This window comes from Elephantulus edwardii, unplaced genomic scaffold, assembly GCF_000299155.1.
Source record: "Elephantulus edwardii isolate Elephantulus edwardi_28Jun2011 unplaced genomic scaffold, EleEdw1.0 scaffold00073, whole genome shotgun sequence".
Classification (NCBI taxonomy): Eukaryota; Metazoa; Chordata; class Mammalia; order Macroscelidea; family Macroscelididae; genus Elephantulus; species Elephantulus edwardii.
Genome location: NW_006399823.1, coordinates 2,260,940 through 2,273,682, shown reverse-complemented (window position 1 = coordinate 2,273,682; position 12,743 = coordinate 2,260,940). Strand labels below are relative to the sequence as shown.

At 35.5% G+C, this 12,743-nt stretch overlaps 1 protein-coding gene across 1 annotated transcript in view; it reads right to left on the bottom strand.

The window, feature by feature from the left end:
• LOC102876471 (WD repeat-containing protein 37-like) overlaps window positions 1-12,743 on the bottom strand; it is an 84,288-nt gene that overhangs the window by 27,481 nt on the left and 44,064 nt on the right. The window contains exons 8-9 of the mRNA XM_006888955.1: window positions 8,153-8,393; window positions 6,849-6,990 (exon numbers count right to left, since the gene is read on the bottom strand). Of these exons, the coding sequence (XP_006889017.1) occupies window positions 6,849-6,990; window positions 8,153-8,393 (383 nt within the window). The remainder of the gene's footprint in view (window positions 1-6,848; window positions 6,991-8,152; window positions 8,394-12,743) is intronic.

Sequence of the window (12,743 nt, the reverse complement as noted above, 5' to 3'; positions counted from 1 at the left end):
GTAAAAAAGCTGTCAGTATCTTGACACATTATTCATAAACTATTCACCTTTTTAAGTATATAATCTAGAATTTAGAATTAATCTCATCTCCTTTCCCCTTGGGTTTTAGCAAATAATACAGTATTTGAATCATAGTGGGAAGATTAAAATATTACAACTTTAAAATATTAAAAACTATTACAACTGGAAAAAAAAAGAAAAAATATTACAACTTTAAAGCAATTACTTAATTTTTAAACTGTAACTTATAAAATTTTGTTTGATTAGATGTGGCATATTTTTCCTTAGAAGAAGCAAACCAAGTTCACATTTTGGGGATGAAAATGCAAAGAACTAAAGCAAAAAGTAAGGAAAGAAAAATACATTGTAGTCTCAAGTGTTTAATCCTTGTTCATCTCAAGTTTTGTCAGTGTTAAAGTTTATACATATTTGCAAACACTGTCAGGTTAGGATAAATTGGAATCATCAGCCCACCCACTGGTGAAACTTAATGACCAGTAACTGCTTCAACTGTCAGCTCCTTTTTATAGCAACTGAAACAAAACAACACTTAAAAAAATATATTTTTTAAAATAAAGGCGGAAAATTGTGCCAAGTTCTAAGGAAAGGAGGGGTAGCTCTAAGAGGCTGGAAAAAATCGAGACGTCAGGATCATAAAGAATAAAACTGGCTGGACATTTCTCATTTTCCTTTAAAGGAGAGTTAGTATAATTAACCTAAAGATAGGGAGCTCTGGTGGCCTAGTGGCAAGAAGGTGTACTGTAATCCCAAAGGCCTAGCTGCCTTAGGGACAATGATGGGCAGTCTCTTCCTGTTTAATTAACTGCCTCTGAAAGTCTATCAGAGCATTATGGGTCAGTTCCAACTCAATGGTACACAACAACCATCTAAAGATACTTTCTAACAATAAGAACCTCTTCCAAAAATTTCTATTTGTCATCCATATTGTAAGCCTTTACTGAGAGCCTATGCTAAAGTGATTTCTATATTAAGTAGTCCAACGCCACAGGAGGGTACAAGAACAATGCAACCAACAAGTATTAACATTGGCAAGACTTTATAATCATATTGTCAAATGAAAAAACACAAAAATATAAGAACTTAGCTTATTTCACACAAGAAGATTGGGGCATAAATACATAAGAAATAAATTAAAACCTAAAATACCAAGAAAAATCTAAAATTTTCAAATTAAAGATTTATATTCTTTCGAAGCATACCACAGACACTGTGGCTTCTCATTTAAGCTATTAACAAAATAATTTGCTACATAAGTATCTAAAACTACTTTTCAAATAAATTGGTAAACATTGGGTTACCAACAACTCAGCTACAGCTGGAACAAATAAATCCTATTAAATTAAAATTCCTTCCAAAATGAAGAGATTACAAAATGGCAAGTAAAAAAAAAACCAAATCCATGCACAATATCAAAACCTAAATATGCTTATTAGGCTTTTCAAGAAAATTTAAATGAAAGCCTAAAACACAGTTTATGCAAGGAGTTTTATCTCTTTACAGTAAAAATCATTACTATATATATTTTTTTACTCTATGAACAAATTTCAAAGAGTCCACTTAGCTATAACTTTCTTACAGTGATGTATTATTATCTGATATTCTTCTATTTTAAAAAGACATAAAATCTATGCAAGAAGAACAATAATAAGAGGAAAATAAAAAATGTTTCTCTCAGCTCTTAACTAATGAAACTAGGCTAATAATCTTGAAGGTCATGTAGTTTATCTTGCTTTATGAAAATCTACTATACAGAAATATACATTAACTGGGCAGTTCTTTGGTCATAAAAAATTTTAAATTCTAATATTTGTTACTGAAGAATTTATACTATGTTCCTACAAATAAAAATATATCCTAAGACAAAAATGTTTTAAAGTGTGTTCCATGTGATAGTAATATAAATTATGTGAGAAAAGACTATTATTATCACATATACTCAAGAAATATTGCTTGTGTTTAAACAATGTTTCACTTCCAAAAAAAATCCATATAAAAGCTTTTATATACAGTTTTTCAGAACACACCAAAAAGCAAACCACAGCAAACTTGTAAAGAATTGTATGTCTGGTTTTGCTCTTAAAATTCAGCAAGAAAAAACTAGATTAAAGGGATTCAGGAAATCAACAGTTACAAGACAGAAAGAACATGCCTAAAAACATTACTGTCTGAAATGGACTTAAAAAAGAAATATTTCAATTTCTTTATTAAGGTGTTAGACATTCTGCTAAAGGCTACAAATACAGATACGACAGTTAATCCTTTGAGGGTCACAAGCCTTCTGACAATATGATGAAAGCTACAGACATCAGGAGAGGTGAAAATAAAACTAGGGCACAATATCAGTGTTCATTGATGTCAATGAGGCTAAAACTTGCACCTTTACAGAAAAACCTGAGGCCAGAGGATCCAACAGAACCCCAGGAGGAGAAGGGTATTAAGCAGGTGAACTGGGATTTGTTTAAGCATTCAGAACATCATTGATTAGTCATTAAATTGAATATATTCTTGTGACCTAAGCAATTCCTCTGCTCTTAATTGTGAATTCTCATGCTTGGTTTGAAAAAGCTTGCCTTTTAAATACTTCTGTATTCATACATTTTTAAAGATAATGAATTCTATAGGTTTTATTTTTAAAATGGGCTCTAAACCTGTGAAACTAGTGTAAAAGACAAAAAAAATTCAGCTATTTACTAAGACGATTCCTAAAGTAGGAACCATAGGAAGTCCTAGTATATCTCTCATTTCCTTCTTATCTAATTTCAAGATATTTCTAAAGGCTCACTGCTTATCTAATATCATGGAGAAATATTTTGTACTAAATAAAAAAAGTCTGTAGCTCCATCTGCTGACAAAATCCTAAAACTATCACTGAAAAATATTCCATGTGTTAAATGCAAAACTTTAATACGCAAATGTCTCACAAAATCAGATGTGAATAGTAGCAAAGATGCTTCCTGGTCTGTATCTTAATGTTGTCAATGATAAGGAAGCAGAGGAGAGAAAACCTTCTGCCTTTCAGCGCAGCAAACTGCTGAGTACAACTGCTGAGTCTCTACCAATTCAGAGATGATTATTCCCCTTCTCTGATGCTTAGAGTAAGGAAACTGGTCACAAATAAAAAACTTCTGAAATTTAATTTTGGACCAACATATTAAAAAGTGTGCAAGTTCACACTGATCATAAGAACAGATAATATATGAGTACTTCATGTACTTCTATTTTCATAAAAAATTCTCTTGTCCTTAGAGTGAAAGTAAACATTAATTTATGTCTTTAAAACAATTTAACTGGACAGAGGACTCAAGTGAATTTATACATCTCTAAGCTCACTCCAGTATTACTCTTGATTTAAAACAAAACAAAAATCCCTATCAAATTGTATTCTTAGGCTCACATTAAATATAAGAACTCTAAACTGGTTGCAAGCAAGGAAAGACATGAGAAACAGCCCTATAGTTATAACACTTAAAAGCTAAAAATTTATTTCTGTTGAGTGTTAAGGGTTTACTATTCAAAACGGCTGAACATTAAATGTACAATGGATTGAACGGAGTTCTCCCCAAACACATATATGTAACGAGACAATGTGAGAGCTATGCAACAATGCCCAAGATCTGATAGCTGTAAAAGGATCAAGGCTGAAATGTAACATCTTAATCTCACTGCAGAGCTCCACAGATGTAGGTAGTCTCCCTATCATACCCATTGTAAAACCTTGTATCTCTCAAACAATAAAAGTAAGAAAGTGATAAAGGAAGACCCTAAAAGCAAGGCCTATTGATAAGGAATTACACTTTCAACCCAAATCGAATCCACAAATTGATCTGTGGGAGAAAAAGGGACAATGTCCTGCTGTGCAATTTGCAGTATGAAAACCTTCAGAAGGGTCAGCTATGAGTTGGGTCAGGCTCCATGGCAATGACTTGGCTTGACTGCCACCAAAAAGAATAGCCAGAAATGGAGTACAGTCTGTGTGCTACCAAGTTCCTTGACACCAGAGTACCTGGAGATGTCCACAGAATGCTCAGTGGACAGTCACAAAAGAAAACAAGAGCCTTTTCCAGAACCAACAAAGAGAGACTTTCCCTTGAAGCTGGCACTCTAAATTTGGGCTTCTGATTACCTAACTGTTTGTTGAAATAATTTTCTGGTGTTATCTCTATTATAGGACACTAGACATCTAAGACAAGGGCAAGTCTTAAAATCTTTCACCAAACAAAAAAATAAATAAAATTGCATATATGTGTGCATACATTAAGAGGAATAAAACAGAAAAGTGCACATGGGTATTCATTACATTTGTCTTTTAATTTTCATGTAGGCTTAAAACATCATAAAACGTTTGTGAAGGAAGTAGGGGGGAATTAAGTCCTCTGGACTTCAGAGTTCCTACCAATGATGAGGCACAGATAAGTGCTGCAGCTGGTACTACTTGTAGACCTTCAAAAGTCTATGCTCCTTCCTGTTCCAAAATGTAGAGTGGTTGCTAGGTAAGGGCCATTCATAAAGGGAACAGGGCCTGGTGTCATTTGCCTCTAGGTGGAGTCACAGGACTATTTCTTCTTACTTTTTTTTTTTTCTTCTTACTTTGAAGTGTCTTAAAGTGGTTAAAAAGCTGCTGTTCCTCTTTTCTCACCCAAGTAGCTGGATAAAAAACAACCCTGAAGATCTACAGGAAGTTGAAGTCATAAGATGGAAAGCACTGTGTTCCTAAATGTCTTCTGGAATGTCCCCTTGTCCACACTGTGCGGTGCTGTGAGTGAGGCTGTATTGAGAATCTAGCAGTAGTCTATTTCAAGAGCTTGCATCGTACCAGATTTAATCAGTAGTGACCTAAAGACTAGAGGATCAAACCATCTAATAGCTCCAGAGAAGACATTACTGCTTCTGTAAATCAACTAATAAACTCCTATGCAGTGGTCATCCTTTGTGGCAGTTTATAGTGTGATCACGAGCAAGAATCAGCCAGGGATTCATCTTATTGTTGTTATTAGATTGACTCAGCATTCCAGTAAATAAAATGCCTTGCTTATGTCATACCCACTGCCACTGAGTCAATTCCAACTCAGTTATCCTCCACTGGACTTCTGAAGCTGTAAATCCTTACAAGGAGGAGAACGCTCATCTTTCTCTGTGGAGCTGCTAGGTGGATTTGAGACTATCTTGTTTTCATTCTCAAACATCTTAAAAATGTCATGCTGTTAACTTTTTGGACATTTTATTAACAATATTAAATCTAAAACTTGCTGTCATATTTACCTTGATTTAATAATAAACATACTATATGTATATTATGAAAAATGTTCAGATTCAATATCTTTAGATTTCATAATAAGCATATACCATAGGATTTTTTTTAAACACTTCATTGTATTGATGAAAAGAAAAAAAAAAGTAGTAATTTGGAGTAGCAAAATGAAAAGCACATCTCTATATTAATTAAAACCTTAGTGGATACCAGGGGGTTAACATTTACCCTACTGCAAGGATGAGAAGGGAGGGTGGAACAAGGAACCTTAAAGGAAATTAAGATTAATGGATAAAGAGCAAAATGGAAATAATGAGACATTAAGCAGATTATAAAAAAAGAAAATGTAACCAATGTCTCAGAACAATTTGTATATTAACTGTAAAATGGGACTCTAATTTGTTTTCTAAGTTTTCACCTGACATACACATATACACAAAGAGAGATACATTTCTAGACATCAGGAATGCATTCTGCTTAGACATTAGTATGCTTCACTTGTCTAATAAAAATCCAAACAGTGATGGATTCCACACTATATTAACAGGGTATCTCTCTGTATGTGTGTTTCCCCAGAATACCTGATAGTAACAACAAAAATAAGACAAAAAAAAAATCCCAGTTAAGATTATTTTTAAGTGTGGATATAAATAGTCCTGGCCTGTCTCTCTAAATAAATAACCTGACTATCTTGCTAGTTAAACTATAAAGTTAGAACTTTTTTGATACTTCTCATTTACACTTCCCCTTTCTCCCACTACCCTATTCTACTTCTCCATTCCTCTGGTGAAAGAACACCAGAGGTTTCTCCTAAATACTTAAATTTATGAAATCTTCAAAATCAAGTTAAATGTTTATGAAAAGAGATATTTTGATAGTTGTTGTTGTTAGGTGCCATCGAGGATGACTCATAGCAACCCTATGAACAAAAGATCTGAACCCAGTCATATCCTGCGCCATCTTCACACTTCCGGACAAACAAGAGCCCATTGCAGCAGTCACTGTGTCAGTCCACCTGGTTGAGGGTTTCTTCTACTTTGCCCACCCTCCACCCTTTCCAGCATCATGTCCTTCTCCAAAGAATAGGCCCTCCTAGCAACATGCCCAAAGTATGTGAGACAAAGCCTCATCATTCTTGCCTCCAAAGAACATCCAGGCTGCACCCTCTCCAGGACATACCTGTTTAAAAATTTATACTAAGGCTCAAGATTAAAAATTGAGCTAAGTCAACTCAGAAAACTTAAATAAGAATGTTGTTGTGTGCCATCAAATTTGAATCGACCCACTACTGACATTCCAGAGGGTTTGCAGAGGCAGTAATGCACATAAAAAAGAAATTGCTCAGGTGAAGGAAACGGGAAGGATCTTTTGTGAAAAACAGTGTATTCAAACTTTGTAAATAAATCAGAATAAAATTTTTAAAAAAAGAAGAAAGAAATTACTCATCCTTCTCCCACATAGCAGCTGGTAGATTCAAACTGATTGCCCCTAGGACTGCAACACAGCTTCTTGCCACTAGGCCACACCAGAGCTCTTTGGAATACAATGAGGATCTAAATCTAAAACAGCCATGACTTACTCTGTGTGGCCCTGAAAAACATTCACAGAATGGATTGAAGGATCTCTGAAATCCCAAAGACGGAAAGTTGTGTCCCGAGATGATGTGACCACAAGGCGCTGGTTGGGATGTGTACAGCAATGTGTTAATTCTTGATCATGTCCTATAATTAAACATTAAAAAAAGAATACTTAGAATAATAAGAATGCAAGATTATTTAATCACACATATACAAATACTTAATTGAAATAGAGTTCCATTACTAAAATTCAACATAAAAAGAAAATATAAAAATAATGTAGTAATTAATATGTGGAGGCTGAGTGGGACTAGTTTTTCCTCAGAATGCATAAGTCTTTTCAGTCAAGCATTTAAGGAGAACAAGAACAGAGGTACATAATCCATTTTCTAAGCCCAATAGTTAAAATATCAGGCAAAACACTTTTGTCTGACCATATGAATAATCTCAGTTAAACCACAATCTTTAAAGACTTAGCAAATACATAAGCCAATAAATTTTTAAAAACAACTATGGCAGGAGGAATTCTAAGATTTCCCAAGATCCTACTTCCTGGTATATATACTTTCTCTTAGCTTAGGCAGATTATGTGAGTATGAAATGTGGCCCTGCTAATCAGGTTATACTGTATGGTAAAGAACTTTACTAATAAAATTAAGGTTCCTAAATCAGTCACCTCTGAATTAATCAAAAGAAAGATTATCCTATGTGGGCCTGGCCTAAACCAGTGAGCTTTTTAAAAGATTCAGGCCTTTTCCAAAGTCAGACAGATTAAAAGAGGAGATATACTCTCTTCCCAACCAAGGAAAAAAGCAGTCATAAGTAAATAGGCCTGGGGGTGACCATGAAATACCTGAAGGCAGCTCCTAGACCCCAAGAGCAGTCACTGGCTAACATTACCCCTGGACAACACCTTGATCTCAGCCTGATGAGACCTTTAGAAGAGGACCAGCTAATCTGAACAGGAACTCTTGACTCATGGAAACACCAATATTAATTTGTATTGTTTTAAGCGATTAAATTTAAGGTAACTGTTAAAAACAATAGAAAATGAAAGCAACAACCATATTTCAAACATCTACATATTATCGGCTCTGATTTATCCCATAAAAATCATTTTTAAAAAGTACCTAGCAAGAGTTCAATTAATTAGAAGGATCTCTAACAATAAAACCTAAGAGTCTGAGTGAAAACCTAATAGTAAAAATAATACTGGCAAAGAAAAAAAAACCCCAACAATATAAGATAATAAAACATTAGCATGAAAGGAATAAAATAGACAACTTAAGTTCTTAAAGGAAAGTACCAGTCAGGGAATGAACAAGTTCGGATGTCTCTACATCATAGAGATTCGCTGTTCTGTCCCAGGAGGCTGTCACTGCCTGTTTCCCTCCAACCAACCAATCGGCTGCTATGACCACTCCTTGATGGCTTTTAAGAGATGTCAAGGGAACTCGAATGGTAGGGCAGTCACTGGAAACGTCCCCATCAATGTCAGGCTCATCTTTATCAGAAAACTCTACTTCATCTTCTCCAGATATTTGTTGCTAAATGCAAAGTAATAAGAAAGAAATTTCTGAGGATCTTGAGGTTATTTGACATGGCAACAAATTCAGATTGTTCTTATATATCTTCTAGGACGTATTCATCATTATGTCCAATACTGCCATAATTACTGGTACACAACTGGTGCTCAAAGAATGCTTACTAAATACATAATTATCTATTTGACTAAATCCCAGAGTTAAACAATAGAGGGGGAATAAAACCAAGGTCACTATGACATCAAATAATCTAGAATTAATTTTAGCTAACCAGCATATTGGCAAATAAGAGTAATATTTCAACATGTTGAGTTTTTATTCTCTATTAAAAAACTTTTAAAATACAGCAGTAAGTAAAACGATCATACTAAAAACTAGAATTTCTGAGAGTATTTAAAATATACATAGAACTTTATTGTTATAAGATATGAGAGTTTACTTTTTCCCTACATTATCAATGAAGCCTTTTGTCAAAAGCCAAAGATAAAATGAAAGCTCAATAGTCTTCTCAATTTAAGTTTTGATCATTTAAAGAACTATATGTATTTAGTTACAAGTAGTGTAACTTATGGCACATTCAAGTTAAAACAAATCACTTAAAACCATCCATTTTTCCTCCTTTTGTACATCTTGTTAGTAAAACACACTACATACAAAGATGTAGAGCATAATATGCTGTTGTAATCATATCTGTCAATATATATGTAATGTTTGCAAATCTCAATGATACAGACTGGATTTATGAAGATGATAATAAAAGGCAATAATAATGAGGGATAGAAAGAGGTATTCAACTTATGTCAGAACAGGCTGACATATGTCAGCAGAACACTGGAAGAACTATCATAACATTCTCTTATCCCAGGATAAGGTTTCTATAACCTTATCATAGGACTCTCTGGTCAGTAAATATTTACTAGTTGTTTAAATGTGTCAATCATTATACCAGGTTTTGGTTAAAGAATAAAGTGACATACTATATCTGCCTGAGATGTGTATATAGAAGATTATATATTTATTCCAGGTGATGGGAATACTGCAGTGAACAAAACTGACAAAATCTTTGCTTCAGTGGAATAATGTGTGTGTGTGTGTGTGTGTGTGTGTGTGTGTGTGTGTGTGTGTGTGCCGTCAAATCAGATCTGACTGGTACAGGAGGAAACCGTTCCTTCTTCCCCGGCAGAGCATCTGGTGGATTCGAACCATGTGCCTCTGGGATTGCAGTGCAGCTTCTTGCCACTAGGCCACCAGAGCTCCCCTTGCTTCAGTGGAATTTACAATATAGCAAGGAATACAGACAATACACACCACACACAGAGATAACATACATAGAATCAGGTGGTAACAGGTGTAAACAAAGTATATAGTCATGGCAAACTAAGACTATAGTGATGGGAACTTACAACGTTAGCTAAAAGTTGGCTTTTTTAGCCATTCCCTTTGTCCCCTCTGGTCTCCAGCTACCTTAACTGAAGACACACTGTCTTGCAAATCATCAACAGCTGTGGGACTAGGATAAGAGAGAGAGTGCTTCCCACACTGAATGGCAAGACTTGAGGAAAACTGAAGCAAGAGCCTGGTGAGAGCAAGATCCTGGTGGCAAGACTGGTGGTGGTGGTGGTGGTGGTGGTGAAGAGGCTATGGCACTGCTGTGGAGAAACATGCTGTTGTAAAGTGTAACTAAAAGAGCTCTGAGATAAAGGCCACAGTTAAAAAGTTTTGCTGTTCTTCCCAGGTGCTTGAAGGAGAAGCTGATTTATAACTGCTCTGAGGCAAACCTTGATGGATGATTTGAATTTAACTGCTGAACTAAAACCAGGACTTTTACTAATTAAGGATTTGTGTTTTGCTGTCCATCTAACTTGGGACTGCTGGAGTTGTAGTGTGAGATAATCTTTGCCTCTCCCACCTATTTTCTTAATGAACCCCACTCTTGGTACCAGAACTGTGAATAGAGTTTGTGAGTCAACAAAAAATGTTGCTAGTGTTTCTCTAGAGGCACCGTGGGACTGGCCTATGGGCTCTTTATCTGCTTTCTGCTCTATAGCAGTGAGGGATTGTGCTATTCTCACTGCTTCTGGCCCGTTCCAAGAAATGCTCATGGTCCTGTGCCCCTATGTCCCATTCTCTGTTCCTCAGACAGAACTGCTGTTTTATAGTGAATTATTGGAGGACTCTAATTATAATCTAGTCAGAACCTAAAAAAAGGGACTAAGACATGTAAATATTGAAGGAAACAGCATTTTAAGCTGAAAGAATAACAATTGCAAAGATCCTGACTCAGACTCACTGCTATCAATGAGAAATTGACTAAAAAATAAACCTCCCCACAGGTTTTCAGAGGTAGTATATCATACATCTTTCAAATATGATTTACAATTTAAATGGGCAGGAAATTGCCCATCTTTCTCCCATGCAGTAGCTGGCAGATTTATTTACCTTTGAGTTGGCAGGGTAACTCCTGACCCATGAGGCCACCAGAATTCCCTAGATCCTGAGAAGGGAGCATAATTGGCATGCTATAGAAACTTCGAAGGTGCCAATGTGCCTGAAGCACAGTAATGGTGGTGGTAGCTGGGGATGGTATGGAAGTAGTAGAAGATGAAGAAACAGATTTAGCTAATCTAAACTTAGTTAGCAGGTAAATGATTAACTACTAATATACAATCAGTTTTTCTTTCAGTATCATTAAAATTCAGTGTCACTGAGTTGATTTTTACACACAGCAACACCGTCGAGCAGAAAAGAACTGCACTATCGGGCTTTCAAGGCTATAAATCTTTACAAAAGTGGACTACCTTATCTTTTTCCCATCAAAAACTGGTGTCTTTAAACCACTCATCTTTTGACTGGCAGCTGAGGAAGCTGACTTAACCACAGACTTACCAGAACTCCCCATTAGTCACTCAAATTGCAAATTATTACTGTGGAGTTGGAGCTAACTCAAAAAAATGATCTACGTAACAAAAGACGTAGGTTTAGAAAGAATCGAGATGTTCTCTCTGGCTACTTTGCTTATCTTCGCTGAGAATGCTAATGTGTGAAAGTCATGGGGAAATGTGGGAGAATCGTTTGACTAGGGCAATGCAGTGTGACGGATCACTGACAGCCCAGGTACACTCTGTGGATGTAACAAAACAAGATCAGTTAGCATGAGTGCTTACTGATTAAACACAAAAAGAAAACAAGAGATGTGACCAGAGTTAGGATTTCTTCAGAGAGTTTACTGGAAAAATCAAACAAACATTTTTAATTGTCTTAACCATTCTGAATTACACTAAATGTTACAAAGAAAAAAATATGGTACGTCTCTTTGAAGAAGTGAATCTAAAGTGATATTGGAAGGATGAGAAGTTAGGGGATGATATGAGGAGGAGAAAACAAAGGAGAAAAAGTGTGGGCTTAGAAGGAAGAAAGAATTCAGTATCTACAGGGAAGTAAGAACAGTTCAGTTTAAGCCTAAATGTGAAGGAAAGGGATAAAAAAAAAGCTAGCAATAGAAAAGCAAAACAATGGGCAATCATCAATAGCAGAGGCCATGGGAAGTTATGATGTGGCAGTATTTCTATTTTGGGGGAAAAAAACGACTTCTGATCAAATGTGCAAAAGTGATTGGGAGAGAGCAACAAGATGAGAGACTGATTACTGGGCTAAAGAAGCAGTCTAGGCTAAAGATGACAAGGTTTTTTAATCAGAGAGTCACATAGAATTTGAGGTACTTTTAAGGTAATCAAGTTGTGATATATTAAAAGATAGACATATCTGGAACTATAAAAGAATATCCCATTTCTAAAAGTCCCAGTAATGAAGAATCATGTTTTACAAAGTGAAGCAAGCCTTTATCTAGATAAACTACATTTCTGTTGGATTGGGGGAGGTTCTTTTCTTCTTTACTGGCTGTAGAAGATCTAAGACCTGTGGCTACCAGACTGGCCACTCCCCTTGTAGATTGTTGAGACCAGCCAATCCTCTTGTAGAATGGTGAGATAGTCAATACCCTTGTGGATAGGCTAACTCTCCCTATTCATATACTCCCACCCATTTAGATAGTCAGGTCAGATGGCTAGGAAAAAATGTACCAAAAGATAAACTCCATAGGAATCCAAACTGTGTAAGCCTTCACTGAAAACCACAATAGTGTTTAAAAAACAAATAAAACTGTCATATTGATACTTTACTACATGCTTGTGTAAAACATCTCTGAATATTTGCTAACTAGAAGGTTCATGCACTAATTTAACGAAGGAATATTATAAAGTAACGTTTTTTTACTAGCTTATTTACAAAATTCAAATGCATTGTTTTCACACCAGATCATTCCCATTTCCCTTACCTCCTACCCTCAAATTATAC